General features: G+C 35.6%; 3 protein-coding genes and 1 long non-coding RNA gene across 4 annotated transcripts; all 4 read left to right on the top strand.

Annotated features, from left to right (window-relative positions):
• The first annotated feature begins 1,141 nt into the window (after positions 1–1,141).
• LOC149944409 (lysosomal protective protein-like) lies at positions 1,142–7,118 on the top strand. The gene is made up of 11 exons (XM_090175566.1): positions 1,142–1,416; positions 1,912–1,973; positions 2,382–2,479; positions 2,542–2,787; positions 3,608–3,699; positions 3,764–3,860; positions 4,434–4,595; positions 5,688–5,812; positions 5,899–6,064; positions 6,333–6,422; positions 6,773–7,118. The coding sequence occupies exons 1-11, from the start codon at positions 1,250–1,252 to the stop codon at positions 6,851–6,853; spliced, it is 1,386 nt and encodes a 461-aa protein (XP_090031692.1). The 5' UTR covers positions 1,142–1,249; the 3' UTR covers positions 6,854–7,118.
• Positions 7,119–7,787: 669 nt separating this feature from the next.
• LOC149944408 (uncharacterized) lies at positions 7,788–9,764 on the top strand. The gene is made up of 3 exons (XM_090175042.1): positions 7,788–7,812; positions 8,230–8,477; positions 9,512–9,764. The coding sequence occupies exons 1-3, from the start codon at positions 7,810–7,812 to the stop codon at positions 9,699–9,701; spliced, it is 441 nt and encodes a 146-aa protein (XP_090031168.1). The 5' UTR covers positions 7,788–7,809; the 3' UTR covers positions 9,702–9,764.
• A 5,539-nt stretch (positions 9,765–15,303) lies between these two features.
• LOC149944407 (uncharacterized) lies at positions 15,304–16,445 on the top strand. The gene is made up of 2 exons (XM_090176346.1): positions 15,304–16,137; positions 16,215–16,445. The coding sequence occupies exons 1-2, from the start codon at positions 15,304–15,306 to the stop codon at positions 16,443–16,445; spliced, it is 1,065 nt and encodes a 354-aa protein (XP_090032472.1).
• Positions 16,446–21,011: 4,566 nt separating this feature from the next.
• On the top strand, positions 21,012–22,892 carry LOC149944406 (uncharacterized). The gene is made up of 4 exons (XR_016480954.1): positions 21,012–21,349; positions 21,801–21,976; positions 22,042–22,212; positions 22,287–22,892. It is a non-coding gene; the product is annotated as an uncharacterized LOC149944406 (long non-coding RNA).
• The last annotated feature ends 430 nt before the right edge of the window (positions 22,893–23,322 follow it).

Here is a 23,322-nt window from a genome sequence, read left to right as displayed (position 1 = left end):
AAAAGTCGCTTGATGGCTTAGGCCTAAGGGCAAGTGGTGCTTTGGTTTAGCCTAGCTTATTATTTATTTATTTATCCTTACGTGGTTAAAAATTGAGACCACTCCTTGAGCTGTTACTCACAATTGTTAGTATAAACATCCCATCGGTTTCTGGAGTTATTTATTTTCAATTTTGAGACCTTATAGCGTGTTCAATAGTTTAGTTCATTTCCTATTGATTTCATGTGGAAAATCCTTCAAAGAAAATCCCGGATTTTTAACCAATCCAAAATCCCGTTTATACACCAAAAACCCAAATGTCCGAACCCTCGGTTAAAAGCGATGAATTTATTCTTCCGAAACTTTCGATTTAACAATCACCCCGCGGCAGACAATCATAAACGAAATAGTTCGGTTTTATAAAAATGGTTTTTATATTACTTACGCTTAACAAAGGTACTTCAATGACTTATGATTAGTAGACTGTTTCATGTTTGAAAGTGGCAACCATTAAAATCATTTCTAAGGAATTTTTGGAAATACGAGTGAAATTAACCTTTACAATGTTTAGTTTTTGCAAGTGCTAGGTTCGTATCGGATAAATTGGGTTGAGAGCATTTTGTTGAAATAAATAAATGTTGTATTTAAAAAAAGGTTTTGAAATTTTTAAGATAATTTGATACATAGGTATTTTGTATAATACCCTTTTTTCATTTTAAAATAACAATAACACGCGTATAAATGCACTATATTTATAAATAAATAACCGTTAGCCGGAAATATTTCAACATACGCTTCTTAGGTTAACTTGTTAATAGTTTTTATTGGATTATTACATAGCTCTGATTTCAAGTGTTTTCACTAGCTTTGACAAATCATTTAAAGTGGACTACTATATCAAAATATGAATTTGTCCTCTTCAATATAAAAACGGCTTACCAACGTCGTTGAACTTTGCATACTAGAAGTCTACATTCTACAAGTAAGTACAATATTTAAAGAGGTCGTGATTCAGTATTTTTTCTTATCTCAGAAACTGCTTGCTCTTTATTGATTGTCCATCCCTCGAAACGAAGATTTTTCAATCGCTCTTATCTCAGTAACGCTATCGAACTTTTTTTTTATAAATTATCTTTCAATTGTGTTCATTTTTATGAAAAATACGAAATCCGTCGTATTAAGTCGACAACTCCATCAAGGTAAATCAGATTAAAATAAATTTTTCCGCTGGATTGAAAATTTCATTTAAAATTTGAAATATTATACCAAAATGCGAGTTATCGCTGGCCTCGCGTGCGCCTTTTTGTTCGTTTCTCTGGTCTACTCCGCTCCCGCTGAAGACGAAATTAAACATTTGCCTGGGTTGTCGGACCAGATTCATTTCAAGCAATATTCCGGATACTTAAACGCATCCGAAGGCAAATATCTTCACTACTGGTAAATATATTTTCACCCCTTATTAGCTTGATTGTAACTCCGTTTTAAAGTTACTATATTGGAGTTTATATATATTTGAGATTATTAAGTATATCTGACTTCGATTGTTTGGACCTTGGTGTAGACGGTATCCGTTACGTCACTAATAACGTTTTCACCCGATTCTGGGCTTAAAATCATATAAATAAACTCTTAATTTAGAATTTTATCTTCGAAAAATGTCTTTCGCATATACTGTAGGGTATAGTTTCTTTATAAGTGTTTGAAAATTGGATTTTTATGTAGATATTAGGCACATAATCGCCTCGAGTTATGAAATTATATCTCCTTATCTAATAATCAGCCAAAAAATTTAATTTACTAAAGGAATGTTTGATCTGTACATTTATTTAAATATTGGAGGTGAAATAATTACATTACAATTTATGTGTTGTTAACTTAACCTCGTAAGAAATTAATTAATTATCAACATGGCTGATATTAACTTCATTTCAGGTTTGTTCAAAGTGAACGCTCAAAAAAGGACCCACTGCTTCTTTGGTTAAACGGTGGACCAGGTAGGTCACATAAAGCTGTTACAAAACGATAGGCATATTAAACTCGAGACTCGACCGTTAGAAGCCAGGAATATTAGAACTTCAGAAATTAAGTGTGCCTTTTAAGGGTTGAATACTTTGTTAGGAGGCTTCGTTTCCACCGAGTAGACTCTGTACTAGTGTACTTCCTTTATTTGGGTTGAATACTTACTTGTTAGTTAGGAGGCTTCGTTTCCACCGAGTAGACTCTGTACTAGTGTACTTCCTTTATTTGGGTTGAATACTTACTTGTTAGTTAGGAGGCTTCGTTTCCTAGGGGTATATACTCTGCACTTCCTTTATCATAAACTCTGTTATCCGAACTCCTCCTAAATATGGCAATTATAACAAAACTGGGTTGTTTGCTGAAATAAATTGTTCAATTGTCAGGGTGCAGTTCACTGTTTGGACATTTGGGAGAACATGGTCCAATTCACGTTAACAAAGATGGAAAAACACTCTATATAAATCCGTACCGATGGAATAAGGTACATGTACATAAATATATTATTTTTACGACATCTTAATAATTGGGTAATTTTTCATTCAGATAGCTAACGTACTTTATCTGGAAGCTCCAGCCGGCGTTGGCTTCTCGTATTCTATCAGCAGAAATTACACCATCGATGACGACCAAGTAGCCGACGATAACTACCTCGCTCTGAAGAGTTTTTTCGCCAAATTTCCCGAATACCAGTCTAATGATTTCTACGTAACGGGCGAAAGTTACGGAGGCGTGTACGTTCCGACACTCTCATATCGAGTTTTGACTGGATCTTTGCCTCTCAGATTTAAGGTATGCCGCCTTTTTAAGTAAGCAAATTACGGTCTCTTTAAAGGGAGTATAACCCCTCTTGTTTGGTAGGGTGCGGTTAGACTATACCGCCTAGCTTCTACAAGCCTTCCTATTACTTCCTTGCCCCCCGCTAGGAAGGCTTGTGGAAGCTGGTCGGTATAGTCTAAGTGCACCCTACCAGACAACAGGGGTAATACTCGCTAAAAGTCCCTAAAGTGATTCAGCACGATGATACTTACGGTAGAAAAACAACAAGTAATTGTTTTAATTGCACGAGGCTGTGTTTGCGGAAAGGATAGGTAGCAAATGGTGGATTCCCGTGATAATTAAACCTTTCCACCTTTTATTAGTGTGATTTTTAACGATGGCAAATACCCGTCGACTCCAGAAGCTACATCGCGACGCCCATAGCGAATAAAAACGCTTCTTTATATCTTCATTTTGAACAGTTAAATGTGGTTGTCTTATGCAACCTATCAAGGGAATACGAACAATTAAAATGTTCTCAAAAATTGTTTGTACAGTTATTATTTTAGCGATATAGGTAAATTTATTCACGTTTTATTAACAAATTTTCGCTGTTAATCTATCAAACTTCCAATTTCGATAGGAGACTGGTTTCGCCCTTATAGGTCTTATCACTACCGTGTATGTAACGGAATTGATAAACACGCGATCTTAAAACATGCTTGATGAATATCGAATAGTCATGCAATATTGTGAAGACTGTTACTATAAATGTCTTTGGACAAATCGAATATAGGGCAGCTGAGTTGTGTATTATGTTTGAGAAGTGAAATTCTAGTTGTCTCCGTAATAGGGCTTCGCTGTTGGTAATGGAATATCTGACTGGTCAATGAACGGCAATTCTCTTATATTCTTCGGATACTATCATGGCTTATTTGGAGAACCGTTCGTTTTATTTTTAAATCATTTTATACAATGCATGATTAATTGAAATCGTTCTAATGCGCAGGACCTGGGACAGTCTGGTTAAGTACTGCTGCAGTGGATCTCCGACGAGAAACTCCTGCGATTTTTCAAATTCCAAAAATCCTCTCTGTCAAAAAGCGGTAGGTAAGATTAATGAATTAACCCAAGCAAGTAGGTCAAGCTTCCGTCAATATCTGTTGCGAGGTATTCGCTTACCACAGATTTTTGTACTATATTCTATATAGCCACCTATGATGTTAAACTCCCTTTAAGTATAATAGTGAACAAAATTATTGGTAAATATTGATGTAGTTTGGTGTAATACAAGGACCGTTGTCGAAAACACTTTATTTTATTGATGTCAATAGAACCTTTGTAAGCGAAATCTATAAAGAAGGCTTTTATGAGTTTCCAATTTTCCTGATTATGGAAGCAATCTACGGTATTCTGATTGATACCATTAAAATTAATGATTTAAACCACATTGTACCAATTGCTAACAATGTAAACTACTTCTTGTAACTTTATTATTTGGAATAGTTATAAGTAATCCGATATTAATTCGAATCTTCCAAAAAGGCTACATATGTTCATTTGTTTTGTAACTGAAACATCTGATACATTATATTGCTAAACAGCTACACTAAAAAATGAAATTGCATTTCTTATGAAATTTATTTTCCCTGATAGTTAACTGGACGTTCTACCCGTAGGTTTCGGATGCATCAAGTCTGGTATCAAGCCCCGAGTTGGATATGTACAATTTGTACGCTGACTGCGCTCAGGCACCATCGGCGAACAAAACAGCGCTGCGCAACACTCGACGTTCGTTTGATTCTCGAATCATACCTTACAGTCTGGGACTCACCAATACGGTATATAACTCACATTTGGTATCACTTCAAATAAAATGTTATCTTTCGAGACGGAGAGTGTAAATGGTCAACAGGCGAAGTAGTTTGTTTCATATGTAACATAACCACCCATAAGTATACCATAACTTTATTTCCTTTCATATTTTTATTGCTGAAGATGGCGCTACACAACATTGGGGACTTTTCATCTTTTATTGAACAACGACGCACTATGCACTCTCGGTGGCATGTTCTAATTAACATTAAACAGTCCTCTAATGAAGCGCCATCTTCACTTGTTTAAATAAAAATATTTATCATTAATAGCTTGTTCACTTCCAGCTTTTTGCCGAAAACCGCGCATCATTAACTTTGTAGATGGAATACGAGAGTCAGTGTAAAGTATTTTGAAGACGTGCAGAATTCCTCGCGTGTTTTTGGCTTTGAAAATCTATAGTTCAGCTGGTGCTTTTCGATGACAAATTGTTCTTGAAAAACGTAGAAGAAAACATTTGGAAATTGAAATATTCAAGCTTTGTGTCATAAATTTCGTTTCTACGCTCAGTGATGGGCACCGCTCCTCTCATTGTGTATTTATGTTCTTATGAGCGAAAATGGGCGGCCAATTTTTATTTCAAAAGAGCGTGAAACGAAAATGAGAGGAGTGTCAATTTCAGCGCTCAAAAAAGAGCGTAGAGAGAGGAGTGCCGATTTTACCGCTGTAAAATGAGTGTGCGCGAGTGGATATTAGGCTAGATAGTGCGAGATACTCTTTGAAGAAAATGCCCCACACTGTCTACCCTATACGCTAAGCTCTTAGCTAGTGAAGGAGAAGGGAGGGCTGGTCAAAAGTTTAAGCTGTGCCTATTGGATGAAGGTGGAAACGAAATCGATTTCGGCTATTCACGACGTGTTAAAGCTATAACTACAGTATACCTCAATATAATTGGTGTAAGAATAATAATTGGAAATAATTTTATGGCAACGCTGTTCCCTTTAATACCGACTAACAGATTTATTTTAATACTAAAATATTTCTATAGTAAAAATTGTTAATGTATTAGGTAATGTCAAATCACGAAGAAAATACTGATTATCTTCGTTTTTTAATAGCTCAATCCATTGAAAGAAGACGTTCCGTGTGTAGATGATAGCAATGTTGCCAATTGGCTTAATCAGGCTGAGGTTAGAAAGGCCCTTCACATCCCAGATGACGTTCAAGCCTGGGAAGAATGCAGGTAAAATCGAATAAATATTATTGTAAAATTCTAATTTGTGCAATAACATGGATAATAAATTTTTAAATATGAAATTCAACTTTCAGCTCTGCAGTCGGCGGAAGCTATATAATCACTTACAAAACTCTTAAACCGGTTTACCAAAAGCTGCTCGCTTCGAATAAACTTAGAGCATTAATATACAATGGAGATGTAGACATGGCTTGCAATTTTTTGGGAGACCAGTGGTTCGTCGAAGATTTGAATTTACCAGTAGGTTCTTCAGTAATTTCTTAAACTTTCATTGTTATCGCCACGATATAAAGCTAGAGCTCTTATTATTAGCAAAAGTTTTTGTTTAATTGGTAATTCTTTACTATGAGTGGATAACTCATTAATCACCTTCTTTTTTTGGGCTAAAGGGAATAATTTTTTTAATTATATTAAACACTTTAGTTATACCTAGTGGTTTGTGAAACATGAAGAGGGAATTTTAAACACTGTAAATTCCATTAACATTTTGAATTAATTATCTTTATAGGTTTTGTCAAGTTATCAAGAATGGCATTATAATAAACAAGTTGCTGGGTATTTGAAGAAGTTCAAAAAATTATCTTTAATAACAATAAAGGTAAAGTTTAAATCGGTATAGTTTATAAATAAGTTTCTTCATTAAATTGCATTCGGTACTGGCTTCATTCTTGATAAATAACTATATTAACCATTTGATAAAATTTTAGGCTTACAATTTAGAAAGTCAGTTCTTTCGAAAACCGTTTTGAACTATGTTTTACGTAAATAAGCCTTAATATAATTTGAAGAAGGTTGGACTCTACCGCGTTCTCGTTTCATTTGTCAGATAACGGGGAAGCTTACCCAATTTTAGGGCGACCTATATTGTTTTTCAACACTCAAACCTTAATTCGGGCACATTTGTCTTTGTTTTTGTTAGATTCATAAACTGATACTTTTGACTTTCAGGGATCTGGTCACATGGTTCCTCAAGATAAACCTGGACAAGCTTACAAAATGATCGACGAGTTTTTAAAAGGAAATATATAATCAAGTATCAATATTTTTTTAGATTTATGCAATATCTCTTTATTTTTTAATTATTATAACGCGTAATATATCGTTGTATTAAAAAAAAATTGAAAGCTTATTTTCCACTATCGCGCTTTTCGTTTTGTTATGCACCTAAATTCCATGAACCAACCAAATTGTGAAACAAATTATTTTTAGTACTAGTGGAAAATAAACCTTGAACATACCAACTTAATGTAAACCTAATAAATTGTGAATAAATATTTCAAATTTGTAAAAGCTATCTTTGAATTTGTTGGACAACACGGGTCGTAAATCGAATAACTCAGTTTGATTGATGAAAACATTCCACAACGTGTTGTTTCACATGACCAATATTCAAATCACATTTTATTAGAACCCTTTTGATTGAATGAAAGTTTTAAACTACAACTTTTTGAATTTATGTCAGTAAAGGTACTTTTCTAACGCATACGAGATATGTTCACCGCTGTTTAATGTTACAATTCAGGTGTTCTTAATGTTCCAGCGTCATCACGAATAAAAAGGGATAAAAATTAGGGCTCCTATGAATAGATCTCAAGGCAAAAATTTATATTTTGTTCTTTAAAATTTGATTTACGTGTCTTTAAATATTTTTTTTGCCATGGTAACACTGGGCAATTAACTTTTTGGACTTGAAACAGTACAGGTATTTGTCAGTCTCATTTAATTTCGGTTTAAGTTTTCCGAATCACGTTTTAAAGATAAGCGCAATAATAAAAGTATCAAAACCGTGAAATAAATTAAATGAATAGGATAAAGTGATGATAATTATGCGTAATTTTATACTGATGCGATTAAATTTTTTGGAAATTTGATAATTTCTGAAAGCAAGGTTCAGTAAGGTCGAAAATTTTATTTATTAAAAATATCTTATTACTTTCATTGTATTTGTAATTACATAGCAGCTTTATTTTACGACAAATTTGCCCATGGTAAGACTAGGCGGAACATTGTGAGTCGGTTTTGACTTATTGCTCTTCGCTTTAGAATATGCCCCGTTGTCCAACAAAATTTCACCAGGCCAGAAAACGAGTTATTTTGGAAGTTCATTCCTAGTACACGTAATTAATTATCGATTTTTTGTTGATTAATGTCAGAACACAACTCGTTGATGTTTTGTTAGTTTGGGAAAATTAGTTCACACGGTCATTTCCCCCCAACTTACAATTCACCTGCGTGTTGGTACCGGGTTCCCGGGGCAACGTGGCACCCTGTACTGAAATTAAGTTTTAAGCATGAATTCACATTTAATTCGGTGATCCACTATAAATATAAATAAACAAGTGTTTACTTCCTTTAATAGAGATACTTCGCTTAATTAATTTTAATAATAACTATACCCCTTTTAGATGAATAATAAATGTATCGCCTTCATGATTGTCTCTATCATTTCATTTTTATTTCACGGAAAGAGCGTGGTTTCGCGATTTGGTCGTCCACGATTTAAAACATTACAAGATTACGCATACTGTTTTCCCGAATCCCATGAAATGGGCTTACTCGATCACGACGGTGTTATATGCGCCACAAATATTTTCCATTCCGAATTTGCATCCACTATTACTCTCATGGAAGTTGGATGTCCTCAATGCACGCCGTAAGTTCACATTTTATTATTTATATTCATTGGCGTTACAAAATCATTGTAGTCAGCGCTGGCCATTGCAATCTACCCTTAACAACGGCCCTAAAACTTATTTGCACTGCCCTTTATCATTCAAGATGTAAAAATAAATTTTTTAATAGAACGTCTTTGATTTGACATTTACAACTAAACATTTTATTTCTGCTTTTAACATTGTTTTGATTATTTTAATTGCTTAATTCGTTAACGAGATATAAGCTCATACCTTATGGCTAGGTATTAGGAAATACATTTCTTTGACCCTTTATTAAGTCAAATTAATTATATTTTAAGGAAAAATAGACAAAACATTTTAAACACTGAAGGAAAGTTTACTCTATATATCCACGAAAATAAGTATAACGAGTGTTAATAGAAAAATCAACAAGTTGGCAAGCCAAAATATACCTCTCCTCGGAAGAGTTTTTAATTTTTAGTGAAGCGTAACTGTATCCGTGGTTTTGCGGTAGAACGCTCACCTGTCGTTCAAGAGGGCTCGGGTTCGAATCCCGGCCGATTAAAAAGTTATACTGCACCCAATGACAAAAAAGGGCACTTTAGGAAAAACCTTTTCCCGGATTCTAAAAAACTGCGTACGCGGTGATTACCCTTTGTCTCGAAAATGCGAACGCGTTCGCAGGCTTGACAGACAGACCCACAGACAGACCCACCCACCCACAGACAGACAGACAGACAGACAAACACGGTGATTGTATAACCCCTACTAGGGTAGAAAGTCCCCTCGGAGAGGTAAAAATGAAGATTTATAGACTAAAGTATGTCACTGTCTCTGGTGTTAGGTTCGGTTAACTGTTGATGGGTTTACTGTAAAGCGTTGTTCTGCAGATTTATAAAGTAGGGTTCGGCGTTAAGATTTCCAATTGTTAACAAATTGAATAGTTCAAATATTGTATTTTTCTTCCAGATTTTTATGATAACGTTAAATAAGTTCAAATAGTATATTAAGTAATAATTTAAACTATTTTAAATTTCCTTCAATATCTTAGATTATTTTACTGCAAAGTCAATTTAAAGGCTCTACGAAGATGCGGTCACGATACTGTCGTTCAGAATGCTTTAGAAATTTTAACCTCGTGTCACGCATCCTTTCACGTCAGTGACATTGTTAGAAAGAACGAGGCTAAGGCGTCTGGCTACTACGGCCGAGTCACAGGACAGTGCGATCCATACAAATGATACCAGTACCGCGTACCAAATAATTATGTTACATTTACATAAATAAACATGTAGTGAAAATGACGTAATTTCCTCCCACTTACGAACTGTAAAAGTGGTAGAAATGAAGGAGTGCGAGGAGACCATCCAACACTTTACAACCGATCAATACCGTCTGATCTTCAAAGATTAATTTAATTTTGTTGTTTACGTTAAAGACTAAATTTAATATTTAAAGCTACAAATGTGTCTTCAAAAATAAGTAAGTTAATTCTACTACAGCAGACGATATTTTGTAGCTCTTACAGTCATCTCAATATTCGTTGCTAAAACCACTATTTAGCAGACAACGGTTTGGGAAATATTGAAAGCGTTTTCAACCTAATTAACAGTGATTGTTGGAAAAATATTTAGCAGACGACAAAATATCAGGCATATTTTAGAGTGAGTCAAACTTATTGTTTCTCTGGTGTCGTTAGCCATTTGTTGACTATAAGCAATATTTATGAAGAAAAAATGAATACATTTCACACCCGAATATATTTTTAAGGGCATCAACATCATTTTGGGAAACGGAAACATTTCAGAGGGGTTCGAGAAGTGGATGGAAATTTTGCACATTCAAAGCTACAGCAAAAGGGAGGATGATACAGAAACCCCTTTTTCTAAGCCAATGTTCCAGATTTTCCCAATTATAAATTATTGTCCATGAACTATATTGCTTTCTGGAAATCATTGTCAATGAACTAGGTTTCCTAGGTTTTTGGCTTAAAATTAGCTTTTGATTATAGTACCTTATCGTTTCTTGGCTTGATCTGTTATGTATATAACCATATGTAACATAATTACTCATAAGTATGCCACTGTACCTTTGTTCATTCAAAAATTTTCATTAACGGTTTGTTTCACCACTAACCAGTAAAAAAGTGGACTACGTTAGATTTTAACCTTTTTATTCATCCTAGTAATTTTTGGAGTCACACTATTGTCTACTAAAATATGTATTTAAGCCAAGGGAAAACCTCTAAATTGAGAAGGAATTTTATGGGTTGGAATGTTGGTCAGCCCAATTTAGCTTTATTGGAATTTATAAACTCGCTCGGTTTGTGCGGATGAAGTTAAATAATGAGTAGTTGGGGAAAATTACAAGTAAGTGATCACTTTCCGAAAATGGAACAAGTCGTAGAAGTGGGATATTCCACCAGCGTTATTAAAACCCATATCAAGCCTAGAAGAGTTAAGCCTAGGCTCAAAACAATCTGCAAAAACTCCAACCTGTTAGATACGCCAGAAAAGCTCAACCGGAATTTCAACTACTTTTTCCAATAAACCTGCTTTTTTTATTTGACATTGCAAATTTATTTTAAAACTAGAGTCTCCGGGAACTTCATTAATTTGCAAATTAATTACATTAACAGACCTTGACACTATATTGAAGTTCATTTTAGCCTCTAAGCCGTGGTTGTTCAAACCGGTTTGTTTACCAAAATAATGGCCGCCGGTTTAGCCGAAGTAGAGTTAATTATACGGTGGCATTATCGGCATTCGAGATTTGATGACGTCCAATATTACATCAAATTTGACGTGAAATATTACGTAGGGTACGGATGATGCAATATCTGTGAAACAAACCGTTAGTGAAGAAATAGAGCTAGTGGCATATTTATGAGTAATTATGTTACATATGATATAACTATAAAGGCAGCATCTAGCCAACGCAACTAACATTCCAGTGGTCCCCATATTGGCGCCGTGGACTCGGTTCTTTCTAGCGCTGGTACAACAGACTAAACAAAATAAATGGCTCTTCGTAAGAGAACAGACGACAATATTTCCCAATACACTAGATTTACGAGCGGAAAACGGCCTAGAACGAGAGACCCTGCAAGTTCTTTATAACTTTACGGAGACTGTTACCCTTGTAACGCCATATGGCCAAGGAGGCAAATAAGCCTAAGGAATTTGCTATTGGTATTTAAAATTCAAATATATTGACGTCACTGGATCCCTAACAACCAGACGACGTTTTAAAATGCCTTGCAAATAGTATCCGGTTTAAATTTAGGATGATGATTTTTAACTTTGAAAATTTAATTAAGTTATTTTTTCTAGATAAACTAATATTTTATTACATTTCGGTTTATTTTCAACATTGGCAGTCAAAGGTAAAACGTTTTTAACTGAATTAATTTAATTAAGAACGTTAAATTACAGTTTGAACCCTTGGCTGTTGTCAGTGGTGTGTTTTTATTATAGAACACGTACGTTTATGGTTTTGTAATTAGTTAAACAAACATTAAACTTTAATATCTTTAATTATGAATTTTTTTAATATAATATACTTCACCCACAATTTTATAACCGCTATGTATTAGGGACTATTTAATCCTTCAGTGAATATAAATTAGGTACTTTATATAGTTTTAGCATGCCTATTGAAAATCGAAGGCTCCTCAGAAGTCGATTAAGGGCTGGTAGTAAAAAAAGTGACTTAAGAGTTACATTAAAACAGCCATGTTTCTTTCTAGAAAGGTCTATTAGAATTTATGTTACTGGAAGAAAAACATCTTTTCTAAGCCAAAGGGCAAGACACACGGCTCTATTTGCACTTGCAGACTCTCTCTATAGGAAGAGAATGACATCTGTTTATCGTGAAAATATAAGCTATATAGTTACATGCAAAGAGTCTTTATTTAAATAGCTTACAATAGTATTTATTTGTTATTTGCATACTTTGAAAAAGCCTTTTCAATTTAAATTAATTTTCACTGTACTTTCAATTTTGCACGGAATATTGTCTAGTGGAACCCAGCATTGATCCTTAATTACAGGCCAGGAATAATAATCCGAATGACCAGAGGGACACACACATGATACCTTAGTAAAGGGAGCTGTTGATTCGTGTAGCATGAAGGGCTTGCCACCACCCTCCTATGCATTGTAACCGGCCTTCTGAGTTAAACGCTTTAAAAGTCGCTTGATGACATAGGCTTAAGTTTCTGCCTTGGGTATTAGCCTAGCTGATTATTATTAACCTTTAAATTGCCAAATACATGTGAAAGTTCCTGAACTGCTGCTATGTAACAATTGTTTTCAAAAACTCGTTACAAAATCACCAATTGATATTTCACCAAAGACATTCGGTAATTCGAGACACTCATTTCCCCCTAGAGACCACGAAGGTTTTAATATCTTTCAATGCCAAAAGATTTGCTTCATTTTGTTAAACATATCACCAAAAGTATCTTATCGCGGAGTGAACCCGAGCTATGTAGATAAGGCATGCAAACATTCTTGCCATTTTGATCCGTTGAGCTGCAAATAAAAGCGTGTACTCTTGGATAACTTCCTCTTATTATTATTATTATTATTATTATTATTATTATTATTATTATTATTATTATTATTATTATTATTATTATTATTATTATTATTATTATTATTATTATTATTATTATTATTATTATTGAGTGGGGTGGCAAGCCAAGCACTCCGACCCGAGGTCCATTGTGCATTCCCAATCTAGATGACTTAAATAAGTCCTATTTCTGACACAAAGCTTAATTTCTGCCTGGCCGTGAAGTTAGAGACGTCATGCATCTCCAACCGCTGCATACCCAAATTTACAAACCTCTGGGCCGGATAGTAATCGCGGCTACAGAGTTCATGTGAGGCAGTTTCCTCCTCAGCAGACAAGCTCTGCAAATCGGGTCATGGCTGACCCGAATAAGAGTTAAAGGTCTGTTGGGATGGCAATGGCCTGTAAGTAGACCAATAACCACCCTAATACTATAGCTCTAGCGAGAGAGAGAGCGCGTAATTCTCTGGCTCTTTCCCCAGAAGGGCCAAGAGTAAACTCTTTTACCTGCCTTTGACCCTCCATCTCAAACCATTGTCTGAGTTGACGATCGAACATAAAGTTGGAGATCAAGCCGCGTACAAGTCCCCGGGGGATGGGGAGGGCAGATTCTGACCCAATGAACCCAGCCCTCGCACCTTCTTTGGCCAAGGCATCGGCCCTTTCTTTCCCAAGATGCCCCTTATGCCCAGGTACCCATTAAACTTGAACTTTATTGTGCATCCCAAGAACACAGAGGAGATCTAAGCAGCTAGAAACCAGGTTAGAAAAAATACTATACTGGCTGAGAGCTCTAAGAGAGGCTTTGCTGTCCGAATAAATCTGGATAAACGTCCCCTGATACCCAATAGCAGATAGCAAATATTTCTGCTTGGAATACACTAGTGTGTATCCCTAGGCTTTCATAAAAGCCAAAATTATAAGTAAGGCAATACGGAAAGGAAATACCCTCAAACATGCCATTTATACCAGCTCTCAACTGATGCTAGAGCCCTCCTCATTGCATCCCTTACCGTTACCAGGAATTTCCCTGTAATGATGATAGCAATATCATCAACGTAACCGAAACAGTGGCATCCTCCCCTTTTCAACCTCCGAACGAGTTCATCCACCACCAGGCACCAAAGAAGGGGAGAGATAATCCCCCCTGTTGGCAGCCATGACTGGTGGAGACCATAAGGGAGTCACGCAGCATGGAGGATGTCCCTTTCAGGTTTGTCAACATTACTTCTTCTTAGTTTATTGTTGAGTGTTTTTAAAAGTTAGATGGAAGAAAAACTTTGAGATTCATTTTTCTTAAAAATACTCTTTAATCGAGTGTCAAAAAAGAGTAAACATTAAAGACCATAAAATAATTCCACGTCATACTTGAACATTTAATGTTTTAACAGTTAGACAAACAGTTAAGCTTAAGTGACATCTTACTGCATAGTTTACTTCAAAATCTTATTTGAAATTAATTATGCTAACCAGTAACAGATTAAGTAATAGGCTAAGTAAGATTTAGGCTAAAGACTAGTAAAAGAAGAGCAGACGGGAGGGTTCCTAATAAAGCTTAACAAACACGGTTTTTAATTCGTCTAAGATTTTTCAGTAATACATGAACGACATACTAATTGCTAAATGTTCGTTCAGGAGTGTGATGTGATTTTAAATCTAAATTATATAACACCTGATATTCTTAAACACGTTGAATTATCGGTTCCAATTTGAGCTCTAGAGTTTAAAACTCTTTTTAATAAAGCGATTTGCATGGACAAAAATTAATTAGCATTTTTTTAAATATTATCAATAAACGTTAAGTATTTTGGTTTAAACTTTAAACGCGTATTAACATAAAACTTCATGAAATTGTATACAGTTGATCAGATTTGAATTTTAATCCTTTTGTCATACGTTCTTGTTGCTTAAATGTTGTTAACCACGAAATAACCTTTAACAAGTGATCAGTATTGGAACTCCTATGTCTTAATTGCAATCAAGGTATTTGGAATGGTTTGCCATAGAGATATATAGGGAACGTTTGTATTTTATGATTTGATATTTGCTTAAACTTTTGAAGATACATCTACTTAAAAAATTGGCTCAAATCGAAACTGTAATGTCTTCACTAGCACCAAGATAAGTCACTTTATTTCGATAATATAGCTTTAAATTAAGTTTCATTTTTAACCTTAAGAATAATAAGTATAAGATTTGATTGGTCCCGGCGCTGGGGCGGTGGGTGATTCTCTTCTCAAATCCCTAACACACCTCTGCAACCTCATGCTCGCGGGCCGTGTTCCTGCGGATATCTGCCCCATCCTATATGGTGCCTCTTTATGCGCCCTTAAAAAGAAAGACGGAGGCGTTCGTCCAATAGCGGTTGGCAATACCATACGTCGGCTGGTCGCCAAGTTGGCCTGCTCCCATATTATGCCAACTCTTGGCCCTTTGCTTCGTCCAGTGCAGTTGGGTTTTGGTTCTCGCGGAGGGGCTGAAGCCGCAGCCCACGCGGCCCGCATTTATGTCAACTACCATCACCAGGAGACCAAGGTCTTGCTGAAAGTTGATTTCTGCAACGCTTTCAACGTGGTTCGTAGGGATCGTTTCCTCCACAGCGTGTATGAGGAGCTCCCCGATCTCTTTCCGTTTTTACGTCAGTGCTACAAGGGGTCCTCTCATCTCACCTATGACAAATCGCACATTCCCTCTGACAGAGGTATTCAACAAGGGGATCCATTGGGCCCAGCCTTATTTTGTCTCATCGTGCAGCGTGTAGCTTCCCGCATGAAGTCAGAGCTGAATATCTGGTATTTAGACGATTCTTCACTCGGCGACAGCCCCGAAGTGGTCCTCGAAGACTTAAACCTCCTGCAAGAACTTTCATCGGACATCGGTCTGGCACTAAACCCTTCGAAGTGCGAGCTTCTTATCCTGAATCCGTGTTTATTTGATCAAGCTTACTTTCAGTCCCTTTTCGAATCGGCAGCCCCTGGTATCTCAACAGTCGCTCGCTCCGATTACGTCCTTCTCGGTGCGCCCCTTTCGGACGAAGCTATTTCCTCGTGCATCACGAGTAAGATTGCGGCGCTAAAAACAATGGTCGTGAACCTCAAAGCAATATCGGCTCATCACGGCTTCTTCCTCTTAAAGAACTCGTTGGCTATTCCTAAGCTCTCGTATCTTCTACGTAGCTCCCCTTTCTGGGATTCGAGGGCGGGCTTCAGTCGTTCGACGATACCCTACGTGTTGCGCTGCAAGACGTCACAAATATTTTGATGGACGACGCTCCTTGGATACAATCCTCGCTTCCGGTGGCAGCGGGCGGTCTTGGAGATCGACAAGCGGCTACTTTATCCCTGCCAGCATTCCTGGCTTCGGCCTCCAGCGTAGTCGGCCTGGTGCGCGACATTCTACCCGCGTAAATTTCCGTCTCTTCAGATCCCGCGTTTCATGATGCCTTAACACAGTGGAAGCTCAGGACAGACGCAAATTTACCGCTCTCTGACCACTGGCCCCATCAAAAAGTATGGGAGAGCCCATTTATCGAAAAGTCGTCCGCTTTCCTGTGGGACTGCGCTGTCACTGATAGGGACAAGGCAAGACTGCACTCGGTAAAATCTAAGGAGTCGGGATGCTGGTTAAACGCGCTCCCCTCGCCCTCTCTTGGCACCCTCTTAAACGACGATTCATTTCGAATCGCCGTCGGCCTTCGCCTGGGCGCCCGCATCTGTGTAATTGTGGAAGTGCTGTTGACTCTTTCGGCACCCATGGTCTTAGCTGTAAGCGTAGCGCGGGTCGACTTTCCCGTCACGGTGCTGTGAACGACCTTTTAAAACGTGCCCTGGTCTCCGCTGGAGTTCCGTGCATCCTGGAGCCGCCGGGTCTTTCGCGTGATGACGGAAAACGCCCAGACGGAATAATCCTGGTCCCTTGGTCGGGCGGGAAATCCCTTGTCTGGGACTTCACCTGTACCGACCCTCTAGCGTCCTCGTATTTGGCCTCTTCTTCCTCAGCCCCTCTCTGGGCGGCTACCCAGGCTGAACAAAAGAAGAAAGTCAAATACGAGGGCCTCGAGAGTCGATATAAGTTTAAGGCCGTCGCCATCGAAACCCTCGGCTCCTTCGGTCGGGACGGTTTGGCGTTCATACATGCCATCGGGCGTCGAATTCGTCAGGTTACCGGCGAGCCACGATCGGTGGAATTTCTCACCCAAAGAATTGCTATTGCGGTTCAAAGAGGGAACGCAGCATCAGTTCTTAACTCGTTCCCCCCGGGTGCTTCGCTTGCCGATTACCTGGCAACCTTGTGCTAATTTCTTTTATTTCTATGTAACTTTGTTTAAGTGCTTATAGTGAATAAAAACTTTTATTTATTAGTATAAGATAAGAAGGTTTAAATGCGCACCATCGAAAAGTTTAGTAAAATTAAGATATTAAAATCTTTCGATACAGTCTGTATTTGCAATGTCGAATAAAAATAATATTACTAAAATATGTCATATGGATGGCATTTAGTAGATATTTTAAAATCTTTATTATTTTAATTTATTCTAACCTTGGTAGACTAAAGGTTAACTGTTCCATCCTCGTTTTTACCCTCAAGGTCATTAGTTTTAATTCTTGCTCTATTTCTCCAGAGTAGACGAGATTAATCTTATACGCTATAACTAATAAAAAGGCCCATTTGGGCTAGGTGTGTCACTACCATTGCTAATTGTAACATTTGAAACTTACATTTATTTGTATTATCAGAAGTTAAAAATAATAAGGAAGTTTATATTACTACGATATAAGTATTTATCTAGGACATAAGATTCATACATGTACCTTCGTTTGCGGGAGACAGTGTTAATTTTTTATTACCTGCAAAAAAACAGTGGATATAAATTGTAAAAGGAAAAAATTATAATTTGAATATGTACCAGTTTAAAAAATATATTTTCCCTATCTATTTATTTTAAAAGTAACTATGACGACTTATTGAGCCCCGCATTATTGTTCCGCTGCAAACGTGACTTAGAAACTTGTGGGAGCCTGCACAGATAATGTATCAAGCATTCAAGCTAATAGAGTTGGACCATTGTGACTTTTCTCGTAGACGTATCTTATAAAATTCTGATATTATTAACATCGACTTATGTTGAAGCTACCGCATAATTTAATTATATACTCTTCTTTATGAGCTAGTCGAGGAATGAGACGGAAGACGACAATTTTCCGCCACGGTTAGGGTCTCCGGTCTCCGGTCTAAGAAGCGACTAAGGGGCCTCTGGTCTCCAGGCCTCCGTAGGAATATTGAGACTGGAGGTTGGAGCAGGTTATGTATGGCGCTGGTAATTAAAATTGGAAAATTTCAAAGTATATTGGTACACGGTCAAGCATTTCAGATAGTTAAACATGAACTGTCAAAAGAAGACGATTTATTTTTAAAAGATCACAGACTATACGTTCCGAAAATCCTGCAATTACTTGTAATTTCTTTTGCTAATGCTTGGCATTTGGTAATTTGTAAAAATAAAGCAAGTAATTCGCACGAAGATCTGGTGTATAAACGATCAAGTCCTGAATTTCATTTTTATCAATCTTTCTACACACTGAAGAACCTTTGCGAATGACAACACATTCTAAAAAAACCTTGGGCTCGAGTTCCAGCCGATCATTAAGGACCATTGAAAAAAGGGACAAAACCTCCTTTATTCTTATAGGTGATCGCTAACGATTCCCTCTCGCAGAAATCGACGAATCGATATCTGCTAAGGTGAAAGTTAAAATTGTCTATCCAAAGCGCATATGGGTTTCGAGTAAAGATTTCCCTCGACAATGGTAAATTGAAAGAGGACTTATGGACAGCGAATCATATATCGTCTTCTATTTGGTTGGTATATTGAATGTTCGTTAAACTAGAAAGCCTTAAAACTTAAAAGACGGTAGCAAATTGCTATCGCACTTACATGTATTAATCGTAGAAAATGAAGTTTCGGAAATAATTTCGTATTTTAACGAGGCACGTCCCGTTTCTCGTAAATAAAGGATATCTTTTCATCTCTGTAATGGAATCGAAGTTAGCCCTAAAATATGCATGCCGTTAATCGAACTCAAAACGATAATTGTCAGTCAGCCCAGACCATTCACCAACTCACGAATTTGTCTATGGTGAAAATCGTTGTAAACGAATTTGGCTATGGTGAAAATCGTTGTAAACGAATTTGGCTATGGTGAAAATCGTTGTAAACGAATTTGGCTATGGTGAAAATCGTTGTAAACGAATTTGGCTCTGGTGAAAATCGTTGTAAACGAATTTGGCTGTGGTGAAAATCGTTGTAAACGAATTTGGCTGTGGTGAAAATCGTTGTAAACGAATTTGGCTATGGTGAAAATCGTTGTAAACGAATTTGGCTATGGTGAAAATCGTTGTAAACGAATTTGGCTATGGTGAAAATCGTTGTAAACGAATTTGGCTATGGTGAAAATCGTTGTAAACGAATTTGGCTATGGTGAAAATCGTTGTAAACGAATTTGGCTATGGTGAAAATCGTTGTAAACGAATTTGGCTATGGTGAAAATCGTTGTAAACGAATTTGGCTGTGGTGAAAATCGTTGTAAACGAATTTGGCTATGGTGAAAATCGTTGTAAACGAATTTGGCTATGGTGAAAATCGTTGTAAACGAATTTGGCTATGGTGAAAATCGTTCTAAACGAATTTGGCTATGGTGAAAATCGTTGTAAACGAATTTGGCTGTGGTGAAAATCGTTGTAAACGAATTTGGCTATGGTGAAAATCGTTGTAAACGAATTTGGCTATGGTGAAAATCGTTGTAAACGAATTTGGCTATGGTGAAAATCGTTCTAAACGAATTTGGCTATGGTGAAAATCGTTGTAAACGAATTTGGCTGTGGTGAAAATCGTTGTAAACGAATTTGGCTATGGTGAAAATCGTTGTAAACGAATTTGGCTATGGTGAAAATCGTTGTAAACGAATTTGGCTATGGTGAAAATCGTTCTAAACGAATTTGGCTATGGTGAAAATCGTTGTAAACGAATTTGGCTGTGGTGAAAATCGTTGTAAACGAATTTGGCTATGGTGAAAATCGTTGTAAACGAATTTGGCTATGGTGAAAATCGTAGTAAACGTATTTGGCTATGGTGAAAATCTCCAATGCTCGTAGGACCTGGATTTTATCGGCCAGAGTTAATTAAAGCCCAAAATCGCTGGCATTTGGCGACTTTTTTTTTAACCCAAATTGGCTTATTTTTAGCGAAACCTTTATTTTACCCAATTTGGCTCAATTTTAGCGAAATCTCTTTATTTTACTAATTTTATTATTTTTTTTATTTTTCTCCCAATTTGGTTCAAATTTAGCGAATTTTCATAAGTATTTTTTCCCAATTTGGGTCAATTTTATTGTAATTTCTTTATTTCACCCAATTAACTGTATTTAACCCAATTTGATTTGATATAATTAATTTTTAATGAATTTCACCCAATTTTATTGCAAATAACTTATTTTCAAAGGTTTACCCAATTTAATCCAAATACCTAATTTTTAAAAGGTTTTTACTCAATTTTATTTGATATAAATAATTTTTAATGAATTTCATTTATTTTTTATTTATTATTTATCAAGTAAATAATATTTTAGAACTTTTAAAACCAAAACAACTACGGATATAGATTGGGAATTAATGCGGTTTATGATCGAAACTACTGATTTGTTTTAATTTTTTATACTTTTGTTTTCAAAATTTAAAGATTTTGCTGATTTTTATCTATTATTTTCCATCAATTCCTTTCAATTTTGATCGTTTTGGATCGAAACTATCGATTTTGATAATTTTTTTCAGTGTTATTAACATTTTTCAATTTTGAAAAAAAAAGTATTTCAAACAATTTTGAGATAGTTGGTCGAATTAAGTTTATTTTTATATAATTTTTACAAAACTTTAAAATTGGGCTAATTTAGATCTATTATTTGGCAATTTTGGTATTTTAAAATACTTTCAGTTTTTTAAACCTTTCGATTAAAATCCCACGTTATTTTCAATGGGAAATTTTCCATTTTATGTAGTCAAAAACATTTTCCGTTGCCATGGCAAAACCGTTGCCCATTGAATAAATTCCCTTTAGGATTTTTCAAGTTACATGAAGGTCTACCAATCCCTTGAGTTTGAACTAAATTGGTGTGTAACACCTCGGGTCGTCTCCTGTAAGTTCCTATTAACGAATTGGCTTTCAATTATTTTGGTAGATATTCATTTCACAAACATTTCGCTGAAAAATTGGTTTTAGAATTCCCACACCTTAAGACCGAACCAGGAGATGGACATGTAAGTTTTTGACAAATACTCAGGGCTGGCAAGTTTAAAATAAGTGTTTAAAACACAGGTTTATGTTTTTTCAATTTGTCTTAAACAAATTTTTTAGACCTGTTTTTCCTTAAGACCAGTTGGTTTTTAATTATTTTGGTTCATGAAATCCATTAATTAAGGCTTTATTAACCATAAAAATATTTTAATTTCACGAAAAACACTAGTTTTAAACAATATAGCAAGTCTTACACCTAAAAAATATAGCATTTTTAAGTTTCTTAATAAAAAATCTCCAGTTTGACAACCCTGTAGGGCCGACAATTTTTTTTAAACATGTTTGAACATTTGTTGTAGAAAAAAAGAATACTTTTGCCAACCATGCAAATAATGGTTTCTATTAGGCTTATAAACTCTGAAAGAAGAGGCTAAGGAAAAGGCTCTATTTTATTTAAAAAAAATTATATTTTAGAATCACTGGTATAGTACACTACTGTGAAAATATCAGAAATTTTTAAAAGATTTAGGAAATGTGAAAATTGTTGCCGAACATAAAAAGAAATACGGAAAAGCATATCATAAAAATACAGAAACAACTATGATGGACCACCATGAAATAAACTCTATCGTAACTGTAATAAGTTGGAGGTTATTGACAATTTTACTTTTATCAAGTGCTTATGGACATTTAATGAATTTACCTTCTCTTTAAGCCTACAGATTCTAATAATGATTTTGAGGACAAAGCCCAGATGATCACTATGATGCAAAGTGCCGAAATTGATTGGGTGGCCATTTATAGCAAAATGGATAAAACCACTAGCGACCGGAGAAATCTAATACAGGATCTCAATATACCAAGGGTTCTTAAAAATCTCAATCAAGTATGATAATATTTTTCTAAATTATATATTTTATTTTATAAATACTTATGATTAAAAATATTTTTGTTAAAAAGATGTTTCCGGATTTCGAGAGACTTACCAAAATAAATATTTAGGGAAAGCTTGGACATTAGCAAAGAAAAACATGACAACGCTTAAGTCTGAAATTTTAGAAGCTCTTAAAATGGAAGTACCAGAAACAGTACAAAATAAACTTCAAATGATATATTCTTACAATTGTAGTTGATATTTTAAATTATGATTTTTCCCGTTTTAGGCGCTAAAGAATGGTTTTCTTTGCTTTCAATACCGTCAATTTTTTGTGAAAACCACGAAAGGTTTTTTTTTCCAAGAAATCTGACATTTCGCAAAAACCGAAATTTCCGGTTATTGCCCATGTGGAATCGACAATATTAGCAGGTGCACAATATTAAATTTATATTGACGAAAGCAAAGTGACAGAGGCGTAGAATTTTAAGGACACAATTTCCGGGTTAATGGCCCCGTAATGGTTATTTAATATCCAATACAATTCCGTTTTATTTACAACATTAAGTTAAATTAAGTCAGGTTTGTTAGGCCTGACTTTAACGAAATGTGGGGCGAAAGTTAAAAAATTACTAAACAGTTACAAATTTAGTCTAGGGTTTTAACTGATTATCCTTTTATTAAATTTTTGTAAAAGGGAAAATGTATTAATGTAAAACTTCAATGTAATTATAAAAGTATTTTTAAAACCTCAAACATTTACTCGGCAACAAAAATAGTTTTCTAAGCCTATACGATTGAATGAATAATATTAAATTACCTGAGGCAACTTTAAATGGTAGAATCATTTATCAAAATCGGTTAGCTAATACATCAGAAAGGGATGGAGTTTGCACTTTTTAGAAATTAATAATGGCTGGTTGATATACCTTTTGGGGTTTAAATATGGTCTTCTAGCATACCCAAAACAGTTTGTTTCGTACCTTTAGCATAATTGCTACGGTTTTCTATTATTCCATTTAGGGTTTAATTTTATACCAGTATTTTACCGGAAACGGTTTATTAATTCATTAATAAGGGAGTGAATTTATGCGATTAGAATACCCAAATAAGTTCATTGAT

This window comes from Leiobunum rupestre, chromosome 5 (assembly GCF_980474605.1).
Source record: "Leiobunum rupestre chromosome 5, qqLeiRupe1.1.hap1, whole genome shotgun sequence".
NCBI classification, from domain to species: Eukaryota; Metazoa; Arthropoda; class Arachnida; order Opiliones; family Sclerosomatidae; genus Leiobunum; species Leiobunum rupestre.
The sequence above is the reverse complement of the archived record's forward strand: the minus strand, read 5'-3'. Positions and strand labels throughout refer to the sequence as shown.